This window comes from Haliaeetus albicilla, chromosome 2 (genome assembly GCF_947461875.1).
Source record: "Haliaeetus albicilla chromosome 2, bHalAlb1.1, whole genome shotgun sequence".
NCBI lineage: Eukaryota > Metazoa > Chordata > Aves > Accipitriformes > Accipitridae > Haliaeetus > Haliaeetus albicilla.
This window is the reverse complement of record NC_091484.1, coordinates 62,928,401-62,954,474: the sequence shown is the minus strand read 5'-3', so window position 1 is coordinate 62,954,474 and position 26,074 is coordinate 62,928,401. Positions and strand designations below refer to the sequence as shown.

The 26,074-nt window shown below is 35.0% G+C and overlaps 1 protein-coding gene across 1 annotated transcript in view; it reads left to right on the top strand.

The window, feature by feature from the left end:
* ODAD2 (outer dynein arm docking complex subunit 2) overlaps positions 1 to 26,074 on the top strand; it is an 87,493-nt gene that overhangs the window by 23,896 nt on the left and 37,523 nt on the right. The window contains exons 10-16 of the mRNA XM_069777719.1: positions 7,340 to 7,486; positions 7,776 to 7,985; positions 8,144 to 8,380; positions 9,797 to 9,907; positions 10,432 to 10,586; positions 14,036 to 14,278; positions 22,409 to 22,523. Coding sequence (XP_069633820.1) covers positions 7,340 to 7,486; positions 7,776 to 7,985; positions 8,144 to 8,380; positions 9,797 to 9,907; positions 10,432 to 10,586; positions 14,036 to 14,278; positions 22,409 to 22,523 — 1,218 coding nt within the window. The remainder of the gene's footprint in view (positions 1 to 7,339; positions 7,487 to 7,775; positions 7,986 to 8,143; positions 8,381 to 9,796; positions 9,908 to 10,431; positions 10,587 to 14,035; positions 14,279 to 22,408; positions 22,524 to 26,074) is intronic.

The window sequence follows — 26,074 nt, the reverse complement described above, 5'->3', positions numbered from 1 at the left end:
CTAGAGGAAATTTTATATCTTTCTTTCCTAGCCTACTGAACTGAGATCATAGTTTCAAAATGTAAAGCTTTGTATTGACTAGGAAGGGTTTTAATTAGGATGGAACAGGTGATATTGAAATCTTAAGCCTGTATATTTTATTATCTATTGTATGTATCTATGATCTTATTATCTATTATGGATCAAGCCTCCTTTTTTAGTGAAGAGAAGGGTAATGCATGATAAGGGTAATCTGATAAAAAACATTTAATATTTACAAAATTTCACTAAAAGTAAGTAATAGAAAATAGGGCTAGAGCAGAATGCAGGAGGTCATTTACTCCATCTGCTTGTCTCCAAAACAACGTCAATTCTTTCTGTGTCTTCTGGACAAATATTTCTGTAACTTTTCTTTCCTGTGGTGGAGATTTCATAACTGCTGTAAGCAACATTTACCAAAATTCAAATATTCTTACCGTTAAAGTTTTTCTAATACCTAGCATAAAGCAGCCTTGATGCCATTTAACCCCGTTATTTCTTGTCTTACGCACAATGGACCTGGACAACCAATGACTGTCTTTGTAGCTGTTCTTTAAACCACTTTCTTATTCTCTTGATCTCTAAACCACTCCAGTTCCTTCTGTTTTTCTGTGTAGATCATACTTTTGAGATATTTTGCTGTCCTCCACTGGTCTTCATCAAGTTGGTCAGGATCTTTTTTGAAGTATGATACCTAGAGTGAACGTAGTAAATAGACTATGGTTTTATCAGTGCCAGACTGAAGAAGGATGATTTCTTGTATCTCTCAGGTTACAATTCTGTTTATAAGTCTCTATGTAAAGTTTGCTTTTTGTCTGACAACACTGTGATATTGACAGGTAATATTGACGTTGTTTTCCATTGTTAACACCAGGTTTTTTTCTGCAGTTCTGCAAACTAATCATGATCTTTGGTATCAGCCAATTCTCTCAGTACCATAGAGTGAATTCCATTAAGATCAGCTAGTATGAAAACATCTAAGTTCTCTAAGTACTTACTGACTAGTTATGTCCTTAGCATAAGCAGAGTGTTTACTGCATCATCATTGGCATTAAGTACATATTATTAGAACATAGTAAAGACTAATGCATAAAAAAGACCCATTAATGCTTTTAGCTTTCTTGGTTTAATTTGTTGAAAACTTGCTGTCGACTAACATTTTTTTCCTCTTGATTATTATGGAAATATCAAACAAAGTGATGGTTTCAACTTGTGTGTCCCTTGGTAGTTGTATTTTAGTTTGTGGCCTTATATGCTTGTGTTATTCTTTTATTTTCACTCTTAGTTATTTGATGTTGTCCTCACTCTCTATCCTTCCTAAGCTTCAGCCAACTGAAGAGCTCATGATATTGCCTGATTAATGTCTCTCTACACTTCCCATTCTTCATCCTCAATGAGATTTTTGCTTTTGTACTCATTATGTAATTTTTTTAAAGGCACTAATGACTCTTCTGAGCTTCCTCTTTCCTTCTTTCCCATTACATCATGCCTTCTGGTTTCCTGAATTTACAAAACAACAATGGATTAATTTCTGGCCTCCTATGAGCTTTTATTTAATTGCTATTTGATACACTGCCATTTAAAAACATTGTTGTACCTGTGCAATATCCTGGGCAACGAGCCTTTGTACTGCCCTGACTTATGTTGGGAATCAAGATGATTTCAGCTGCTTTAGGAGGTAAAGGCTGCAAAATAAGCACAAAGCCATCTTTCACAGTTCTTTTCACTGTAAAATTCATTTAACAAACTTACAGAGAAAAAATTGAAATGCTTAAGAATATTATAATATGTCCCTATAGCTAATTTTGATTTTTTCCTCCTACTGGAACTCTCTTGTGGCTTAAGAAGCCCTAGGATGGCCTTAAATACTAATTTTACCAAATACTAGCACCAGTAACTAAGTGGGTAGCTACTTTCTACCACTGCTGTTGTTGAGGAGCCACTATAACCTGAAATTATGGAATCATAAAATGGTTTGGGTTGGAGGGGACCTTTAAAGATCATCTAGTTCAACTGCCCTGTCATGGGCCAGGACATCTTTCACTAGATCTTTGAGCAGTGTTTGTTGGGCATGCTGTATTTGAATGTGTTTCTGCCAGAAGGTGTCAGAAGGTACTTGAATGCTTCAGAAGCAGTATCCAGCATTCCCTGAGATCATAAGGAAGAATTTCTGAAGGCCCAAGGATTTCTAAATGGAGAAAGATAGGACGCTAAAGAAGCCAGTGAAAAGGGGGCCTGGATGCAGCCAAAAGTTTATGCATCTTCCATCTTTCTGTGCATTCAGAATGAACTAACTGATGCATGTAGTCATATTTGGAGAAACATTGCCAAATAAGGATGTTTCTAATATAGTGGTGACTAAACCTGTGAGATTGGACTCACACATACCAAATTTATATACAATCCTATCATCATCTAAAACAGCTGCCTTTGTATACATACCATACATTAAAAGTTTTAACTAGATTAATCTGTTCATTATTGTATTATAAAGGTGGCCTGTTAAACACCTCAAAAATAAAAGCGAAAGAAAGAGAGGCTTTGCTACACATTATAGTTCTGTAATTCTCAGTTGTGAGCTCAGAGTATCATAATAGAGACATTACACATACATTGCACAGAAGATGTTTTACTGATAGTGTAGCAGTGATAGTGTTTTATTTTAATTTAATTTGTGGATATATGTGTTATACCACTATATAGGAAGAGACGCACATTTTAAACTAAATCTGTGTTTAATTTCAAGCCTTAAAATTGATTGTTGATCTGCCAGTAGAGTTTATTTTGCATCCAACATATCAGATGTCAAATGGTATAACAACATGATGCAGATTTTATGTCAACTTAATGAAGAGGTAACTATTTCCATGCATGTTAAAATCTATGCTATAAGTACTGCAAGGCTTACTGTAATGATAACTTCAAGAAACAAAAAATAATTGTTGAAACCATGAGTAATATTTCTTATTTTGTAGAACTGATGCTTCAGCACATATGAAAAGTATTTTATTGTGGTTTTACTTTAAAAAACACTTAAAAGTGGTGCATTTTTGAAACTGAAAAAATAAAATGCATATATATACTTTATATACAGTTCTATTTTTTATTTAATGTAAAAGAATTAAAAGTTGTTTATTTTTTAAAAACCTGGTCCATACTAGATGTCATGTGCCAACCATTATACATGTAAGGTAAGTGAATTACGAATGACTATGTTATGTATAAATGTAGTTTCACTGTAGGAGAAGCACTCCTCAAAAGAAGTGACATCGCTTGTCAGGTTAGTGATATACTTCTTATATGTAAAATAATAAAAAGAAGTTTTCTCTTTAAACACCTGTTGCAAAATTTTTATAATACAAAGCAAAGTAAATCTCAAAGTCTAAGCTATAGGAAAAGACCACAAACTTCATAAAAAGACAGCTGTTAGTCCTTTTGAGCTACAGAATATTCTGTATAGTTTTGTAATCATATCTTTTTTAAAAAAAAAATCATTTAGAGTTTGATATGTGTGGATAAACTGATTTCTCTAGGAAAACATTTGAGAAATTGTTATAGTATATTATTCCCTAGGACATATTTTCAAAATAGATCAAAACATGTTCTTAAAGCAAGACATGTTTCATTTTCTTCTGAAGTCAAGATGATAACGAAGATTAAAGAAAGATAACATAAAAAAAAAGTAGGAATCTTCCTTTAGGACACTATATGTTACAGATGTTAAAAAATTACCTTTATATTTAAGCAGTTTTCTGTAGGGAAATTCTATGGATATCTATTGTTACAAGAAATTTAAGTAAAAATTATCTATGAAGTACCATTGACATACATACCTTTTAATGATTAGCAGAAGTCTTTGTTGATTAGCTGAAGTCTTTTGTCTGATGTAAGTTAGTGATCTGAAACTTTATGAAGTATTTTTCTCACATTCCTTTTGGATATATTTTCTGACTTGCAGTTCTCTACTACATTTATGATATCTGTTGAAGAGCATGTTAAATTTAAAGACTTTTTTACTGTATTTGTCTTACTCTTTCTGTTTACATTTAAGAACTATGCTTCAGAAGTTCTGCTTTTGTTAGACCTACTTGTTTCATATTAGCAAACATTACTTAGTTTTTCAATATTCTGTATTTCAGTATGATGTGCACAATTTAGCAAAATATCTTACTCTGGAAAGGGTTGGTTCAAAGTCCTTTACAGTGTCAAAACTGTCATTTGAAAGAGATGGGCTTGGGCGGCACAGTTAAGATCTGGATGGGAGCCAAAGCTTCACTGGAATTGAGAGGCATGTGGGAGGTGGATACTGTAGTTTGATTTACTAGGTGCTCTAACTTGTAACTTCCATGTTAGCGCCAGTTGGCACTGCTCATGCACTCCAGCTTCTGTTGCAGCTACATGGTAGCTCAACCCTCCTAATTTCTGTGCAGCTGGGTTCATCCCTGATTTGATTAATAGTAAATCTGTATTCACTGGTTCAAAAGAATCCATTGTTATCATATGATTTAAATTCCTGCATACCATAGGGTGTATTCTTTGATCTTTTTCTTGCTTTTAGTCTAGCAGCTGTGACTGAAATAGAGCTTATCTTTTAGAAAAACATCCAGTCTTGACTGAAAAATTTCCACTGCTGGAAAACTTATCATCACTCTAAGTAATTTCTTCCAAAGGATAATTAACCACACAATGGAAAACTTACACTTTACTCCTCATCTAAATTTTAGTACATTAACTTCAAATCATTAAATCTCTGTGCTAGACTGTAGAGTTCTCTGTGATCACGTTCCTATTTCTCACAGATTTATTTATTCAGTATGAATAAATCATACCTTAATTTACTTTTTAATAAACTAAATAGTGCTTCTCATGTCTGTCTTAATGCAACCACTTTCCAGTCTTACAATCATTTTTATTTCTCTTCTCTGAATCATCTCCATATTTTCACTTTCCTTCTAGAACTGTAAAAAAGGAAATTAGACACAGAATTTCAGTAGTAGTTGCATGCGTGCCTAAAAAGAGATAATACCTATGTTCCTATCCAGTACTTTTAATTATACATCCCCAAATTCATTCTTTTAATCAAATGTTACAGTGTAATCTCAAATTCATATTCAACATCTCAAGTCTTTTTATATACTCTGGTTTCCAGGATAGAACTGCTATATTGAGCTATGTCCTGTTTTCATTATTTGTAAGTGTATGACCTTAAATTTAGACATAAAAGAAACTGTATCGGGTAGATCAAAAGACTATGTGTCCCAATTATCTGACTGCAACAGGAGGGGAGACATGATCGGGATGGAAGTTTTCTGTGGTTGAAGTTCATCTTTTGCACTCCAGATGTCCTGACCTCTGATTTCCACAAATGTGGGAAACCTGACTACATAACTTGTAGTAGTGTGAAACTCTCTTCCTGTTCTACCAAGCAGAAGAAACCCAGGACCATAAGTGAATGCCAGGACTAAGTAAGAACAGGGCAAACACACAGCTTTCTAATACTCTCCAAGCTGCCACTTGTTTTTAGCTCAGGGAGTTGAAAAGTGAATGAGATATTTATGGTTTTACTGACCTTCAATGAAAACTTCTAACTTTCACAGAATCCTTTCACAGCTAGTTCCACTAGTCTGTTACCTTATTTGAAGAACCAACTCCCTTTATTTTTAACCTGAATCCTATTATATCTCATTATTAAAAGATATTATATCTGTATTAAAAGAGACATTGGATAGTCAATCCCTATCTATTGTGCTCAGTGCCATCCCTAACATTGTAGATGTCTACTATATCCCTTCAGGCATCCCTCTTCTAGACTGAAAAAACCTTGAATTATCTTTGCTCCTCTTCTCTGAAAGCTTTCCAGTGCTATAGTAACTTTCCTGAAACAGAGGCTGCAGATCTGCATGAAGTTTTTAAGGTGTATGTGAATCATGGATTTATACTGCGGTATAGTGACATTCTCTGTTCACTATTTTTTCCAAATAAGTCCTAATATTCCATTTGTTTTTTGATTGCCATCTAGCCTAACCTCAGGATATAATTTCTGATTTTTAATGGTCAGCTGAAAAACTATAATTTCATCTATGGAGTTAGGATTGTTTTCTCTGATGTGCATCACTTCTCATTTTCTCATTTGCTGTTTTATTGCCCTCTTAGTCTTAGTAAGTTCTTAGCAATTTGTCACAACTGGTCTTCAATCATAATATCATCAACAAACTTTGTCACATAACTAGTCCTTCCATTTTTCAGGGTGTTTACGAGTATGTTGAATTGCATCATTTCAACACAGATCCGTGGAACTCCACTAAATCACATCCCTTTATTGAACTATTTGCTCCTATCGTCAGTTTCCTGTCCTTTAGTCATTCTTTTCAATTCATGCAATGACCTTTCCTCTCATAATATAGTGGCTTAGTTTCTTTAAAAGCAATCAGGGAGGGACTTTGTCAAAATCCTTATGGAGTACAGTTAGACATATCAACTAGATCACCATTGCTGCAAGCTTGGTAAGTGTTGTAAGGTAGGACTTCTCTTAACAGATCCATGGTGACTCTAAGTATATGACATTGGTGCAAGAATATCATATTTAGACAGATGCCTGCTAATTCTGTTCCTTATTACAGTCTACCAATTTGTCCAGCACAGATATTTGGCTAAAAGGCCTTGGATAACCCTTGCAGTCTTCTCAAGTTGATGTCACATTTGTTGTTTCCCAGGACATTGGTAACAGGGCAGTTTAAAGCAAGAGGATACATGCCACTTCTTCTGAATCAACTATTTTACCCTGTTTCCTTTATAACTCAGTTGAATACTATCTAATAATGGCAATTAGTTATTGTTCACCATGTGAGGGGTCTTTTTATAAAAACTTTCTGCAGTGGCTTCAGTTTCAGAAAAATCCTCTGAAATGTCCACAATGGAAGATTCCCATTGGAATCTCATCAGTTTCTTCCAGAGTGAATACCAATGCAAAGAATGCAGATAGCTTTTCTGAAATGTCTGTATCTTAACTGTATGTTCTTTTGCTATCTGCAAACACTCATACAAAACTCACAATACTTGACTACCTAATTTACTAGTCCATTCACATCAAGCCATATTAGTCATTTGTCACCTGTGCTGTTCACTCTCACTTCAATCTTTATGCCATTTGCAGACTATCAATAATTCAATTTCTTACTATGTCTGTGTTATTTAACACCATAACATCAAAATAATCTACCATGTTTTTTCTTTAGTAGTAGTTTTACTAGTACTAGTAGAAGAGATTAAGTTTTATATTAAATGCACTTTAGACATTTGTTAATTATTTGCTTTATTTTAGGGAGGTAATCCAACAGCTACTGTAATCGCATTGTGTTCAATGAGAGATTTCAATCTGGCTCAAGAAACTTGTCAGCTGGCCATCAGAGACATTGGATGTCTTGAAGTGTTAATTAATTTACTTGATACAGAAGAAATTAAATGTCAGGTAAGTAGCTTTGTTGAATAGAGCAATGAATGCACCTTTTCTATTAGACTTTTTTTTTCAATTTGCAAAGTTATATAGTATAAAGAAAATTTGATTTCTTTCTCATTTCTGTATTTTCTCAGTTTCAAGGTTTTTTTAGAAAATCAATTTCTTTGACTTTCAGTTTCCTTCTTTTCTTCTGATTCAATATAAAAGATAAAATGCATTATGTAACCCAGCATTTTAAATAATTTGTCTGTTTATGTATACTCTAAATAATGTTTAACTTATGTTATCTTCCATTATTTAGATTGGTTCATTAAAAATCTTGAAGGAAATTAGTCAAAATACACTGATCAGACATGCAATTGCAGATCTTGGGGGCTTACAGATCATGGTGAAAATACTGGACTCTCCAGATAAAGATCTAAAATGTTTGGCAGCTGAAACAATTGCTAATGTTGCTAGATTTAAACAAGCACGAAGGACAGTAAGGCAGCATGGAGGTATCAAGAGATTGGTAAGCAGACATTAAAACTTGTACCCTTGTTATATGCATATTTTTGTACAAAAAATACATTATGTGTTTTATACATGATTCTTGTAGAGATTACCGTCATTAAAAAGAAGTATAATATCAAACTTCCCTATAGATAATTGAAAAAATTGGTCTTTTAGGTGGGGCTGTTGGAATGTATTTCAGTGGGATCAACCAGTTTAACACCATACCAATCAAAAGATACTGAAATAGCACGCTGTGGGGCTTTGGCACTCTGGAGCTGCAGCAAAAGCACCAAAAATAAAGAAGCAATCCGTAAAGCTGGTGGCATTCCATTATTAGCTAGATGGCTCAATTCTTCACATGCAAACATCTTAACCCCAGTAGTGGGGACACTACAAGAATGTGCCTCAGAGGTAAGTAAACACATACAGGTAAGTTATTTCTAATCATTAAAACAATTTGCTACTAGAAGGAAGCATTATGTTTGACTGTCACTTAAACCAATGCAGTTACCCCATCAGGAAGTAGATGCTTTCTGTGGTCAAAGTGTTTTTGAGAAAGTCACAGCTTGTAATGAAGTAAAGACCACATATTTTTTATTTAAAATGCTGGGAGTAGTCTTTTGAAAGAAGATATATAGAAATGAAATCCTTAACCAGTTTCAAATTTTTCTAATTTTTTTCATCCTGCTTGACAAATTTGGCAACTTAAGATGCTATATTCTGGTTAATCAGGACATTTAAATTCTACAAAGCTAACCTGCAGGTGTGGCCAAGAAGATCCAATGCAGTGCCGGGCAGTGTGGTTTACAATGTCCTTGTGAATTGGGTAAGACAGTGTCTGACTGATTGCAAACAGAAGAAAGGAATATATGTGATTTTTCTACAGATTTCCTTGGCAGGTTTCACAATTTTGAGTATATTTACTCAATTTTGAGTATATTTACTTGTTTACAGTTTTTAAATTTGAATGCAAGTATTTTTTACCATTGCCATATAAGATGAGTGGTTATTTCTCCATTTGTGGAATCATATTTGAAATTAAGGTGCATTACACTAAAGGTCAAAAATATACATAAGTTCTCTTGCTTGGTGAATTTGAGACATGGAAGACATGATTTTTCAAAAGATTATACATTATAAAACACTTTGTATTTTCAAACTTAGCTTCTTGAACTACACAAGTTTATGCATGCTCTACGAGACAGCAACCTGGCAGATTTTAGCTTCAGTAAGTCTATATTGAGAAGGTGAGGTTTTTGAGGGTTTTTTATCTGGCCAAATTTGGAAATAACACTAAATGCATCTCTTACACAGATGTTTCCCCTCTCTCAAATAATGGTCCCCTGTTACAATGCCTGTGGGTTAAAATTTGGAAGAAAAAGTCACTAAAAAAATTTAATTCTAAGAAGGTTTTTCTAACCTTGTTCTAGGAATAGATCTGTTGTTTTGGCTGCTGGCTCTCGATGAAGTGAATGGGTACTTCTTGATCCCATTCTGAAGCATCTTTTTTTTTCCTTGGCTCTGAGCAGGGAGTCTGGACACCTTTCAGAATATTCTGAATTCTGTTTAAGCCAGGTGGCTACAAAAGAGGCATTGCAGCACCTGGTTTTACAGGTGATTTCAAGAGCACTGCAGAGAATTTATGTGTTTGATTAACTTTGAGAACATCAATAGTATTTTCAAGGCAATGTAGATGACTTGTGCTTAAAATAAAGTACAAGGCTTCTCAATATCAAAGCCTAGAATTGTAGCACTGTATTATTATTGTGACTAGTATTATTAACTGTTAATATACAGGATTTAAAAGATACAGTTTATCTTTTTTAGCCAAGTTACAGACTTGCAATAAGGACAGAAGGAATGATTGAGAACCTTGTGAAAAATCTGAGTAGTGAACATGAGGAGCTTCAGATGCATTGTGCAAGTGCCATATTTAAGGTAATTGTATTATTATGATCAGTAGAACGGAGCCAGGATTAGCCCTTTGTTTTCATGTGGTTGTCAGATTTAATATTTCTTAGTTTTACTATTTCTCTAATGTGTAAGAAATTACTTTATAAAAATAGTCTTTGGATGGTCTTTGGATAATTCTTAGGAGAATATTTTGGCTGCATATTTAATATTGTAATTAAGTTCCTACTTGCTCTTCTTGTGTGCAAGCCCTAAATTGCACAGGCAACCAATGGAGAGAGGCAGGACATACCGTGCAAAGAGCTGCTTTTGTTTTTTATGTTTGTTTGCCCACAAGGTGGTCAATGTGACAGTATAAGCACTGCTGCATACACAGTAGCAGTTTACTGTCAAACTATCTTGGTGAGTTGATAGCATATTCAGATACTTTAATAAAATATTTATGTTTTCTTCTGTATTAGCTTTTACTAGTTACAAAATAATACACCTGGCTTTTGAAAGCATCATTTTACACATTTAACATAATACATATATTTAATTTTTTTGTATAGTGTGCGGAAGATAAAGAAACACGTGACCTGGTTAGACAGCATGGAGGTCTACAACCACTGTCTGTTCTGCTTGGTAACTCTGAAAACAAACAACTTCTAGCAGCTGTGACAGGAGCAATCTGGAAATGTGCAATCAGTGGAGAAAATGTGTCAAAGTAACAATTTAATTTTGCAAACATTTATTACATTATCATGTTTTGATTTTATGGGCCTCTGTTGTTTTCAAAATTGTTATGTCATGATTCTTCAAAACCATACTTTATAATCAGTTGGGCTTTCAACTTAAGTTTTATAGTACTTAAAAAATTGCCACCTGACCTTATCAGGGTACAGTGGAGACAGTGTTAAGTTCCTAGAATCTTAAGAGTCAATAGGGACAATTGGTGCCTCTAAAGAATAGTTAAGATATAGGACACTGAGTCAGGAGGTGTACTAGCACATACTAAATGTTTGACACATGGGTGTATCTGATGTCCCCGCTCCTCTCTGTAGCTTACAAATCAGAATCACTGCTGCATGGCAGAGAGAGTAGTTAGCACTCTTAGCTTTAACATTTTACATCAGGAGAGACAGAGAGCAAATTATCTCATTCTAGGGTAGATATCCAATACATGTTAGGTCACCTACTTTGGAAGTATACTGGAATCTAGGATACTTAGCCTAGATGCCTCTCTCCTTGACTACAGAAGGGTCTCAGAAAAGTAGCTTAGTCTGGACACCCAGCTTCTATATGAGTGGAATTAACTGATGAGAGTCCTACCATAGGTACCTACAACCTCTCAGTATCGGGGTCCTGACTGATTATCTGAGAATGTGACAACAGGAGTTATCACCCTCCACCTTTCATGGAACAGCTTAATGATTGAGAATACTCAATTACCTCATCTAAAATTCATTTATCAGATTCATGCACCTTACCTCAAAAAAAAGCCTGCTCCACTGGAGTATCTGGTAGGTTTCCTGCTAAAGTTGTGCTGCTCTGTACAGAGGAATGTAAGATTCATAGGCTCGAAAGAGTATCAGTAAGAGCTAACCTCTTCTTGCAGTCCTAATTTTAGTGTACCTTGCTGGACAAGCAGATGCAATAGATAACTGCTGGATAAAAATCAGAAAGAATTCCAGTAATAAGGGTTTGCAGTCTGGCTTTTTACTGTCCTAAATGAGTTCCCAAACTGTTAGTATACAAAGCCGTGGTCTTTACATACTCTACTGCTGCCCTACTGCTTTTTGCATTCTTGATTGCACAGTAAACTGGCTTTTCAGAAGGGTATGTCCTTCTTTTCTGTGGGCTTTGGGTATCTGCACAGAGGCATCCTGGTTCTGGATCAATCAGTGATGAGATGGACTGAATGGCTCTCTCTATACTAGTAAAATAAACAGGGCCAAACCTTTCAGAGTTCAGGCACTATGTTATGATTAGCCATACTGTTTAACTGCTAGCACAGTCCCTTACACAGTTTGGCCTGTGCCAGCAAGCACTCTCCCAGACAATGCCCAGACACTCCTTGGGAACAGCACAGGCAACAGATTGTTTCCATTAGGCAGAATGGGTGAGGCCACCCTGAATTGTGAGGATAAGAGATTTTAGGCCATATGGATGCTATGTTGTGCTTCTTGTCCTTAGGGCTAGAGAATGAGCCCTCGCCTGTTTTATTTATTAGTATAGCTGTAGCCAATAATTCTGTCCAAATGCAAACAGATTTTTGCTGGGCTACTCACATATCTTTGGCAAGTGCTTGATGCTCCACGAAGGTTACTAGCCAGGCGCAGCTCCAGGCTTGAGCTGAATTAATGTATTATGTAGTGCTGAGTCTGAAGCAGTAAGCCCTATCCAAACTCAAGATGGGGGGGCACTACAGAGCAGGGAGGGAGGATAATATGAAAACACATAAGTAGATCTGGAGGGATGAGCTTGAGTCTGGCATGAAGCTAGAACTAACAAACCCTGCTGGTTCCTGCAGGGCCACTTAATTATCTTTGAACTACTCCACAGTATTTCCTATACCTGAAGTACATTGCTGAGATGTTGTGCTGACTCAGCAATGAGCTGATACAGGTGCCTGGGCCTGACTAGCTCAGATTCCAGTTTGTGTGCAAGCAGCCGTACTGCTTCTGGACACAAGATGGCCCGAGCCAACAGCTCTGTCAGAGTGTAGCCTGCCCATTGCAGAGCCAGCTCGTATAGTTCCATGTGTGAAGCAGTTGATATGCAACACAGATAAAGTAGCCAGAGAAAATCAGGGTTGTTTTTTAAATTGTTTGCTTACTTTATAGCTCATTTTTCATGCTGTTGATGTTTTCTCTTGAAAAGAAATTATAGGGATACTTCCAAATTACAGTGAACAAAGAGAGGAAGATGCCTCTTTAAGCAAAGGCTTGAATGATGAAATAGGAGAGTTTCTCATTTCTCAGTCACTTTAATCGTTATACTGATAAACCAGATTGGAAAGATTAACTTTTGCTGAAACAGTTCTAGTTCTGTCATCGAAATCTCAAAAAGTCTTATTTCTTTGTATGAAAGGAAAGCCACATGTACAACTGATTCCTGGAAAATACAGAGTATTTGTAACTCAAGTAGACATTTCCAGAAGCTAGGGGCCTTGGGGGAAGCACAAATGAGAACTCTACCCTCAGAGAAATTATCTCTTTAGGGGAGGAACTATGTGTATTTACAAAAAGGTATAAATCATTCGATAATATACAGGTTAGATCTAGCTTGATATACCATGTGGAATTGTCAAGGTGTATTATCGAAAATGTATGAAAGGAAGATACAATATTTGTTAAGTGTTAAGACTCCTCTTAAGTTCTGAACAAAACAAACTTAGAAGATGACCCCAGTACTGAGGAATAAAGTCCTATTCTGAAAGATGAACTTCGGAGGTTTAGCATGCATCTGTTTGTAGGATAGGACCTCCAGGATTTTTAAAAACATATTTTTGATTTTCAGTACCAGAAGTGCTATGAAGAATGAGGGAAGTATTAATATGGCAGTCAACTCAAATTTCTGTCAACTTACTTCTTAATTTCAAAATGGAATCTAACATAGTACAATAGAAGTGTACTAGAACTATAGGTGTGACCTTAGGAAAATGCACGTATTAGGCCTGAACTAAGTATAGAAGTAATCAGGGCAAACTCTCTAAAGGCTAAGATTTAGTGAAAAGTAAGGGTGACCCTTTGGTCCAGAGAGCTGGAGGAGAGCCTGATACACTACTACTTTAGCTATTGTTAACATGGCAGGAAAAAGTACTGGAAGTTAGGATGCCACAGTACTTGCCAGTCTTCCAGTATGTTTTCAGCTATTTATATATGTTGCATCCACATGTCAAGTTTTAAAAAACCCTCAAACTACCCTGGAGATTCCTAGATAGCTAAATTAGAGAAATGTATTTAAAAAGGTAGAATAAGAAATTATGCTGTATGTCACACTTTCAAGAACTGATCAGAATGGTTTACCTATATTGTGATTTCTTCAACAAGGTAATTTACACACAGAAATTAAACATTGTAATTCAATTAGAATGATACTTTAATTATAAAATTAAACTTATAACAGTAACATACTGAAAATAATGACTTTGGTTTTATTGCTGTCTTTTAGATTTCGGGAATATAAAGCCATAGAAGCTTTGGTAGGACTGCTTAGTGATCAGCCTGAAGAAGTCCTTGTAAATATTGTCGGGGCACTGGGAGAATGTTGCCAAGAGCAAATAAATCGAACTATTATCCGTAAATGTGGTGGCATACCACCTCTAGTGAAGTTACTTACTGGCACTGATCAAGCACTACTTGTGAATGTCACCAAAGCAGTGGGAGCTTGTGCAACAGAACCTGAAAATATGATGTAAGCTTTTCATATTCATAGTATTTTAAATATTGAAAAAAAATGTTTAGTAATTCTGGCACAAATACAGTCAATTCTAATCTGACTTAAAATGATATTTTACTTTTTGTTTTCCACAGGGCTGTGTGGGTTAGTTACATCCAACTGTAAAATATACTATATATATATATTAAAAAAAAAATCATTAAGGAAATATATAGAATGTAAAGCCTTTGCGTTTTGGGGAAAATCAGATAAACTGTTAGAAAATAGATTTTTTATTAAAATTCAAAGTTACAGAGCACCATTTTTAAGTGCTGTATGCTAGGTACCTGTTTTGCCTTCTCCTTTTACATCTGTTCTCAGATCCTAAATAATAGCCTAAATTAGAGAAAGTAATTCTAAAAGGAAATGTGCACATTTACTGTCATGGAAAATAATTTGAAAATTTTTAAAGTAGGGTATTATTTGTATTTTATCTGTTTTGTCCCTCTCCATCATTCCTTTTATTAACTCAGCTTTTTTGGGACCCTTTTCTCCCTTTTTACTCCTTTGCAAAACCAAAGGAGACAACTGTCTTTTTACTGAGAGAGTTGCTGCTCTCTTTGGTTTTGTGATGTAGATTTGTACAGCTTACAAAGATCCTTGAGTTTTATGATTAAGTGTTCCAGTTAAATGTTGAGGTCGGCATTTACTGTGCTTACTGTTCTCTTACAGGGATATTTACCTCAACATTCTCAGCATATTTCCCTCCTTATACATAAGGAAGGTCAGAAAGAGAGTTTTATTAAGCTCCTCCTGTTCTGATTTGCATAATTCACTTGATATTCATATAGCAGTGCAGGGAATTCTTTTCCTGAATAGGGCTTTTGTTTTCATGCTTTGGCTGTCACCCAGTGGCAAAAGGCTAGATGGTACACAACTGTAAACATGGGTTGTATGAACAGTTAGCCATGTAGCATAAAAGTATAAATAAATGAAATCACTTTCGTGACATATCACACTAAAAATCAGCCTTTAGAGTAATGTATTAACCTAACAGAATTAACACTGTAAATCAACTGAGAAATTGAAATGCCAACAAATATAAATTGATATTTGTAAAACCTCAGGCATACTCCAGTACTCAGGACTGTCACTTGTAGTATCCGGTATGGATAGCTTCATACTGGAACATGGTCAGTACAAGCATGAAAAATAACACAAGTTGCTGCTAAAATTGTGATAGAACAAAGTCCTCTTGTTTTTAAGGAGAAGAGAGTACAGGTTGTTTGGGACAAAATGCGAAGAGCGGACAAAGGAATCAAATGTCAAATTTGGTTCATATGAAAATACTCTCTCTTGAAGGTTCTCAACTTTTAAAATATTTTCAAAAATATTTTAAAACATTAACAAGTAAGCAAGATCTTAGATCAAGAGTAGAATATACTTTTTACTACTACTACAAAAAAAGTTACACAGAAATGATTATTATTGTTATCATCATCAAGACTGTGACGTGTACCTGATGTACTATGCTAGTTAGTGTCGTGGTTTAACCCCAGCCAGCAACTAAGCACCACGCAGCTGCTCACTCACTCCCCCACCCCGCCCAGTGCGATGGGGGAGAAAATCGGGAAAAGAAATAAAACCTGTGGGTTGAGATAAGAACGGTTTAATAGAACAGAAAAGAAGAAACTAATAATGATAACACTAATAAAATGACAACAGCAATAATGAAAGGATTGGAATGTACAAATGATGCGCAGTGCAATTGCTCACCACCCGCCGATTGACACCCAGCTAGTCCCCGCGCGGTGATCCCCCCCCCCCCACTCCCCCCAGTTTATACACTAGATGGGACGTCCCATGGTATGGAATACCCCTTTGGCCAGTTTGGGTCAGCTGCCCTGGCTCTGTCCTGTGCCAGCTTCTTGTGCCCCTCCAGCTTTCTCGCTGGCTGGGCATGAGAAGCTGAAAAATCCTTGACTTTAATCTAAACACTACTTAGCAACAACTGAAAACATCAGTGTTATCAACATTCTTCGCATACTGAACTCAAAACATAGCACCTACCAGCTACTAGGAAGACAATTAACTCTATCCCAGCTGAAACCAGGACAGTTAGACTTGTAGTACTACAAGAGATAATGCTGCTGTCTTTTCCCAAGGCATGATTCATCCTGGTGTGGATAAGTTTGATACCAATCCAGCAAAATATTTAAAAACAATGCTTAGTTGAAACATTGACACCAGTGCAACTATTCACATGTTTAAATGATTTGCTTGGTTGAGCGCCCAGCTTCTCACAGTGTTAAGAGCACTTAAGAGCACCCTCCCCACACCAAAAAAGGGACATCCATTCCTCTCCCTTTTCCTCCTCTCAGACCAGTACAGCGAGAATTGAAATTGTAGCTCCTCATCCAAACTGCTGCCCTTCTTTTGGGGAAGAGTAAGTCACCAAAGACATGAAGGATACATTGTCTGTAGTATCACTTTGTTCCATTTACAGAATTTGGGACCAGAACAAAAAGTAGCCTTTTAGAAACTACTGTGGAGTTCATTCTCTTTCTGTATCATAACAAGGATGTGGAGATATGCTAAGGTTGTCTTGTAGAAAGAAGCAAAGCAAAGCCACTTGTAGCCTTTGAGTATATATAGGTGATGAGGACTTCCTATTGCAGGTTGATACGTAGCTGGTTTTGGTCTTCCTGGTTCATCTGGCTGGATCCCTATTACATGCCCTATTTCATAATCACTTATTCCTTAGAAAGGCTTCACAGGTTCTAGGAGATCAGTTGTTCTCTACCATTAGCTTTTCTCCTGACAAATTTGGCTGGCAGGCAAATTTGAGTCTTGTTTTCTTTGTCATCTGGTAAGAGTTACATTTAAAGAGTTACAGTTTTTAGTTTGGCACTATAGAAACTCTGAAAACTATGATGATTTTTCTGGATTCTGCTATCATTGACTTTCATATGTACTAGAAACCCAGAACAAAGCAGGAAAATTTAAAGGGAGTATCAAGCCCTCATAAAGATTGAGAATTTTCAGATATATTCTTACATTTCATTAGCTGCATGTGTGTTTGACAAAGGGTGGCTTAGAGACTAAATATTCAGTTGAGCAGTCTTCTATTTTGAACGTGGTTATACTTGCAGCAGTATGTATGTGGAAACCATACAGACCAAAAGAGGAGCTCATGTAGTTTTTGTGAATGATTCAAAGGTATGTAATGATGAGGATGCTCATATAAGGAATAAAATATTATTATGGATTATAAAAAACTGAGAGTGTTCTATGAAGCAGTGCGGTTAACTTCTGAGGGAAATATTGTACATTTATCACATGTTGCATGGAGGAAGCCTGCACTGACAAAGAGAGACTAGTAGATTGGCATAGGTAAATCTACAGCTTCTATATGTCTTTTATATATTTTATCTCCACCATGTTTCTTAGTTGACACTTTAACTTCTACAACTACTGAGTGGAAGATACAATAGTGTTACTTTTCTGCACCAAGCCTTTACTTTAAGGCAACTTCAAGCAATCAGGTGATTCTTATTGACTCTATTGAGCTATGTAAAACAAAGAACAGCAGCCAGCTTCTCTCACAGCAAAAAATAAATAAGTTGGCTTATCTTAAAAAAAAAGCATAACTATTTGACTGAACTTCCTTACTATTATGTGGACAGCATGAAGTTGTTCTCCATACTCAGTCTGCTGCACAGCCAGTGACAGAGATGCTGCTGTACATCTTTTATGTATATTTGTGTTTCTGAGGAACTTTTTACAAGTTATTCTTTTTTCTCTTATTAAAAACAGGGGACTAGTGCTTATTCTTTAACTGCCACTAGATTTTCATTTGCCCTTTTCATTTGAAAACCCATAGACTTCATCTCTAGCATTCAAAACTGAGGGTTTAGAATCTTATAAACTAAAATGTACAATTATTTTAGCCAAACAGATGCAGTTTGAGTCATTGGTATATAATACTATTTATCAAAGCAGTCCACAGCAACTAGTGAAAGTTTTAAGAAACATGCTACATTGTGGTTTCAAGAAAGACGAGATTACATTCTGCCAGAATTAAACCCTGTAATCTTACCAGTGAGCACAATACAGAGTCAGTATAACTTTGTTTATTTACATTTGTATTTGTGGTCTAAATTGGCAGGCAATTAAACTAGAGTCCTCAAAAGTTCTGGCAAATAACACTGTAACAGAGAAAGATGATAGATATAACAAACAGATGTCTAGGCTATGTGTGTATGTGTGTTTAAGCAATTCATGTTGAAGTTTCTACTGGAAACGTTCAATATTAAGTTTGAATTTGAAAGAGAAGTACTATTTCAGATTAACAGCTCTGCTAGTTTCAGATATGTATTAAAAAAAGCAAAGTAAATTTCTAGAATTGTGACCCACACATTGCACAGACATATCATGATATTCAGTGATGTCCTGATATCAAGGTTCTTAAATGAAATAATGTGAAAAGTCTTTATTAAACAACTGTTGACTGTACACAGACAACAGAAGTCATTAAAAAAAATTATCTTGTTAAATTATCTGCACTGGTCAAATAGCAAATAACAATTCACTGTAACCTAGACATTCCAGCAATCTCTGGGTGGGTTTAACTGCATTAAAATTATTTGCCCATAAGACATATTCTATATACACCATACATCAGCTGTTCTGAGTGGAAACCAGGAAGATGATTTGCTCATACACCTTGCAGTTGTCTTTTTCTAGGAGTGATGTCAGCTGCATACCCCTTCACCTCTGCTTTAATCATATCTGGCCAGCACAGGAGTGCATGATAGGAGCGCCTCTTCACTCCAGCTATTTCTAACTGCCAATACAACTACTCTTGGTTATTTTGAGGAGCAGAATAATCTACACCTTGTTCTAAATTGTATCAGTGATTAAATAAGAACAGTCTACAACAAGGCACAGAGCTTTGAATCAGAAGAGGTGGCCACTGGCCATGTTGGTACAGGTCTATTGTGAGATGCCTCTGCTGTGTTAAGGTATAGAGCCACAATAGTTGAGAATCTGGGATCTTGCTTCTGAACTCTGCATATATATATATTGTTATGTACTTATAGAGAAGCAGCAGACAGCAATTACCTATAATAAAGTTTAGATTTCTACTTTGGGTGACTTTCATGCCTGTTAAGATTTTGACTGTTAATAGTGTTCTGTACATTAGATACATTACATACATGCAGATCAGCTATTCTATAAAGCAGTTAAATATTAGAACTTCAAAATAGTAAATATTAAGATTTTTTATATCAACTAAATATCATATTATTTCAGCTTTTATGAAATTCCTTTCAGCTTTCAAAGAAAATGTTCTTAGTAAAAGACCTGTCCTTTAACAGTCCTGTGAGTTGTTGCTTAATTCAGATTTAACTGTAGTTTAATTTTATCATCATAATGTCAACAAATTATTATAAAATATATCATTTAAGTGACCATAACCACAGAGTGACTAATGTACTAGCTATGGATGAATACAGAATTGAATGCCAACCAAAGTAAATTTTAAGGTATGTTTGCTTGTATTTATTGTGGTAAGTAGCTTTATTACAGCATCCTGCTAATAATGTTATAATAAATTTGGGGAAGAAAATTAGATACAAAAGCAAATAAGAATATTGTTTAGCATTAAGCCATCAGAGCTGAAATTTTCAAGATTACAGGTTATTTTCTCATCTCTCTCTGTTTATTTGTAAAGAAACCTAAATGTGTATTTTTGTCCACTTTAAAAAGGAATTTTCACACAGAAAGGAAACTAATGTCTAAGCACTTTTATAGAGGAAATATTTTTCAGGGCCATTTATTTTAGTGTTCCCTTTGCTTTTATAGCAGATATGCTCGTTTAACACCCAGTTTCTTCATCTGCTACATTGTGCAGAGAAACCATAGAAAGATAAAAACATTGAACTATTTAGCAATGCTTTCTTAATTGGCAAATATATGTTCTCAGCAAGATAAAAATAAAAGGGCTTGTGCTTGTATGGTGATTACACAACAATAATTCTTCCAGTATGAGAATTTAAGAGCATTGCTCTTGTATGTAGAGTTCTTTTCATTTGAGTTAATCTAGTGTAACTGAGAGAAAGCAGTAATCAGTGACGAACAATGTCATTTTGAGATTTGTTTGTTTAGTCCATACTGGTTTTTAGTTCGATTTTATAGATGTTGAATGGATGGAGGACTACGCTTTCAGATATTCTGAGCTGTTCTGTTGGTCTTTCTGGTCTTCAAGCAAAAGGCAAAACTCTTCTTTAGCAAATGAACCATAGAGTGAGGCTAGTTTACCTTGAAAAGCTGAAGAGAAGACAAGAAAACTGAAAAGAAAATGAAAGTAAACTTTAAATTGAAAAGGAAGCTTTCAAAAAAATAGAAAGGAAAGATAAATCAGCCTAGAGGTTGTTTTTTTTAAGTGTGGTGGAAAAAAATCTGAGCTCAATGTTTGGCTTCTATCTCTCGATTTTTATATACTGGTTGGAGCTGGGTCATTTATATTTAGCCCCTCTTGGGAGGAAGTACCTCATGTTGGTAAATGGTCAGTACTATGGCTTGACTAGAAGAAAGATTCATGGGTTCTTTTTTAATTAATTCCAATATAGGAAAAAATTCCTTGTGCTTTCTGAAGTGACAGGAAAGTAATATTAAAATTGCTTAAAAGTGTTTGGGCTTTGGAGGGATTTAAAAGCTTGTTTTGAAGCTTTTATTTAAGTCATTCTTACTATGTGAACATATATATGTAATTGTGTAGTCCATGATCATGCTGTTTTATTTTGTTGTGTTAAGACTTTTGAATTTGTCCTTTGAATAGTGATTTTCTTGCAGTTGATTTGGAGCTGAGTATGTAAACTTATAGTGTCTCAGCTTAACCATAGCTTTGTGCAAAAACTATTATTTTGAAAAACATAGTTGTTTAACCAGTTTGCATAAAAGCATTATGAATAAAATCCTTGGTTATTTTATACAGAGTTCCTGTCCTTAATTTTTTTTCTGCTTGAAATGATGATAGGATTACATACAAAGCTGATTTTATAATTAGTTGAAAAATTTCCTGTCAAACCTGTATATAGTGAACACAAATGAGATGTTTTATCTGATGTTTTTAAGCACAATCTGTATTTAAATTTCTCTTGTATTTACAATTAAGGATGTAGACTGATTTATACAATTGAATTACTTTTGAGGTTAGATAATGAAGGTGTACTTGCTTTTCTTTATCTTCAGCTCATCTGCTTTGGGTTTAACATATCTTTTTGAAAAAAGGCATATTTGTAAAGGCTATTAAGTTTTGTTTGACCTTCCTTTCCGTTTAAGGTATTCACTGGGCCCTAATGTGAAGTTATGATCCCCAAGCCTGATTGATATGTAAACATAACACAGATGGTGTAGAGATGATTCTGATGATAATTCATTTTTCAGCTAGTCATGAAGATACTTTGATTACAGTGTGTTTAAGTAATTATAGCATAGTGTTCAGTGTTAGTCTTGTCAGTAAGGAACACATGGGAAACAAGTTACACGTTATTCGTACCCAACAAAGGATGCTCTGTGGTGTGACCATTTTAATTTCTAATGCTAGATTAGAAACATAGTATTTTAAAATATGTCACAGAGTAAGGTAAATACATTAAGCATAGACTGAATAAAAAGTTAAGTACATAGTTTGGGGCATAAATATTTGTTTTGGAAAGTATTTGTTGCTGTATGAAAGAAGCCACTATGCTTGAATTCAGATTTCACTTTGCATGCAGATCGTTAAAAAGTCACATGCTTGTTTTCACGTTTATATGAGTTCTGGTTATAGTGTAGTTTACTTTATCTTCTATAAGCATTTTGAATGACAGTGCTGAGAAGAAAATAAACAATATTAATGAGATTTAGTTAGAAAACATATTCTGTCTTTACATGATTTGTTCATACCCATCTGCTATAGTAAGCAATGTTTACTGAATATGTTGATGGCAATTAGCTGACAATAAAACACAAGCAGTTACATAAAGCAAAACAGTATGTTAAAGAAAATTATACCAATATTTCTTAAAGCAGTGTTCCAAAAAACCTGATATAATTTAAAATTTAACATTGCCTACTCCATAATTAATTATCTCTTTTTTTGGTCTGTTTCTGCAATAGGATAATTGACCGTCTAGATGGAGTTCGTTTGTTATGGTCATTGTTGAAAAATCCTAATCCAGATGTTCAAGCAAGTGCAGCTTGGGCTATTTGTCCTTGCATTGAAAATGCTAAGGTAAGAGAGGATTTAAAGTAATAGTTTTGTTATATGTATACTCACATATAATTTTTATATTTGGATGATTTCCAGCAATACTATGCTGTTTGCTACTTACCCTCTCTTTATTTCACTCTGTTAACTGCTTAAAAAAATTGCTGTATTCACTTTTCAAAAGTGAATAGTCCTCCATCTAGCACTCATTATAGCATTCTGTTTTGCCTTTACAGTGCTTACTCTATTTGGAAAATATGTTTTAATAACTTATCAGGACCTAAACTTACTGTTCCGAAATAAAGCATGCTGAAAATCTGACAATGCTGAAAACAGAAAGCTTCTACTCACAAGCTATGAATAGCACAGGTAGTTGTAGTTGTTCTCCACTATGAGGTACTTCAGCCATGTTCTCAAGAGACCATCATTTGGTTTCAGAGCATATTTCAGACTCAGTGCCAAGGTAATCCTTAGATTTTCTGCTCAGACTGCCAACAAAAAGTGCCAGTTGTGAATAGTGGTTGTTGTGCAGGTCAGTTGTGCACAGAAGACCGAGCTATTCATTTATTTCATGTAAGTTTCCAAATAGAGATAAAATGGTGAGTATAAGCTGTAAGTCATCTTCAGTGAATTTTTACCACTGACCTGTGGTAAAGTAAATGGGGAAGGTTTTGTTTCCCATTAGAAGTTTCCTAGAATACTAAGTAGACTTTTATCCTTAATCCTTGTAATCTTGTACAGCAATATCTTGCATTTCTATCTACCTCCATATGTAATGCAGCTTTTGCATCTTCTCTCTACTATACCACAAAAATATATCCTTCTACATATCATTTGAGATCCTGACTATGTAAAGAATGGAAATTCCTTCAAAGTGCTAGATATCTTGAGCAGGCAGTGTTTCCTATTTGAAATTGAGTACTGTATGGTTGCTATTAATTTATATAGATGGATGAATGTAGATACAGATACATGGATGAAAGTGTTGTGAGAACATTTGTTCTTGATTTTTATAATTTAAGCATTTTCTATTTCTTCATAATGATTTCTACAATCGCAGCTTGCTTGCTGTTTTTCAGACATGCTGGTTATTCTGAATTGTCTTTCTTTTTTTTTAAAATGTATACTCTAGTATAATGAAATTTTTTGTTACCTAATGGTGGGGTGTATATATGTCTCCTCTGTCAAGATATGACTATACCTGTGTCTCTCTTGAACAATATTGCTATAACTGAATGTTAAAATATTACTTTATCTCAGTACTGAGGTAGTACTTATTATGTATAAGACTCTGCGACCTGTAGTGCCAGAGCAGAACTGTACATTGCTAGACCTTCCACTAAAAGCACTTTTTCAGAAACTAAGGGGATAGAGGACAGCTACTGAAATTACAGACTACATGGATTTTTTTCTTGTTTTTTTTCCCCAGGATATTTGATGAGTGTAAGCTATGTACATCCTTAGTGTAGCTATCCTCCTTTCATCTCTCTTGGCTGCCTGCCCAAATGCTAATCTGTGACCCCACAAAGAGTTCTTTGTGTGAGACTGAGGCAGAGCGGCACACTGAAACAAACCTACCAATAATACCCTTTCCTCTGACACTGAATGGAAAGAAATATGTATAAAGCAGCAATTATAGCCACGCTGTGGAAGTGCAGTAACTATTTCTACCTAAACAAAATACTGATTTTTTTATTCAAAGTTAATAATATTCAACAATTTACATGATCTTCCAAGAGGCACAGTTTCGTTTATGCGTGCTTGATTCAAAAGCAGTAGTAAGTATATGACTTTAAAAGGATTATGTGCATTCAGGCTTTTCCAAAGCTGTGCTTGGGACTGCAAACCATGTTTCAAATAGCTGTGATCTTAGAATCTGGATTTGTTTTCTTTTTGTGTTCTTTTGTGGAAGCTGTAGTGGTTCTCTTTCATAGTGTGGAGGTTCATAGATGAAATAGAACTTGTTAATAGTATCAGAAACAAATCTTTATAACAATGTAGCGCAGCATCCATTTTTTCTGCACAGACATTTTCTGTGCATCCAACTTAAAGGCTATTTTCTATGATATGTATAAAATCTTAGAAGCCAATCTATCATACTGGTAGGGCTGTTATTGTCATAGTATGTGAGTACATGATTATCTCTCATGCACTTACTCTCACCATAATCTGTTTAAGATTCAAAAGTCTACCATTCCTGTTTTACCATTAGGGGAATAAGAGTCACAAAAGGCCAAGCCTTGTTTTCTTGAGATGTTTAGGTGCTACCCAGTTTTGAGCTTTTGGGTCTAACTAGTTTGCCTGCTATTAGACGGGAAGTTAATTGCAAAGGGAGCAGAATCCAAGTTCTTGTAACCCTAGATGATATATCTTGACAGTTGCATTATGGTAGCTGGTTCAGAGTACTTCCCATAGAATCGAATTGTATCAGTATGATATAGCGAAGTGATATTGTCTGTTACAGCAATACGATATAGGTTGGTGATACTTGATCCAGGACAGATCTAAGACTTTTTAAATAGAGGATATAAATTGTACGCTGTAGTACATAAACTATTACAGCTCTGACAGACATAATACTGGTTTGGTATCAGTCATCACTTTGGTATTCTGGCATTAGTTCTAAATATTTTTAGCCTTAAGAATTTCTTGTAGAGTGAAGATCTTACAGGTAGGCTGGCAGTGATATAATTTGGGTGGTAGAACTCTCCTGAGAAAATTTGCACAGAAGCTGTGAGTGCTACTTGTGAGTCTTAGACAAATATCTCATGATTTTGCATAAATTAGTTCATACATTTCTTTAAAATATAAGACTTAGAGACAAGAATGTCATTTATTCAAAGGAATTATCTTAATAGAAGCAGATTCTTATTAATTAGTTCCTTACTTCCAGAAGGAAAGTTACTACTGCAGTCACATTGGTAATGGCAAAGTGTAATTGCACTGTCCAAGAAACACAAATGATTATGAAAAATGGCTAAGAAAAGTCTACTCAACTCTGTTGATGTTGGAACAGCAATATTTAGTTATGATGCTTCTTTGAAAAATGGTATTTATAATGTTCTCCCAACATACATTGGCCCAAACAGAAAAATTTAGAGAAACTCTACAAAGATGTTATTTGGGCTATTATAAAATTCATCCAAAGGCCTTGTGCCATAAGAGGAACACTTCCAGCTTGAGTTTGTATGAAAATACCTATTTCCTCACAGAGTAACCTTTAAACAGAATGTCTTGAAATAAATAAAAGAAAAGAAAAGAAAAGAAAAAGTTGTAGAGGTTATTTTTCATCCTCATATTTAGTAGAGTTTTAGGTGCAAACAAGAGAAGGAATGGTAATGTCAGTCATCATCTTTTGCACTGTCCTTTGTCTGTGCTTGCGTATCAGCTTTCAACTTTCAAAGTTTCAGTTTTAGCCTTTACAACTGTAAAGGCTTTCTTAAAGAACTTCAGGAAGCCAGCTACATATAAAGTCTGTCAAAGTAATTTAAGTGGACAGTCTGAGACTGTGGGGTTGAGAGAAGAGAGGGAGAAAGTTATTCTATTTTCTTATAATGTACTTGTAAAATGACATC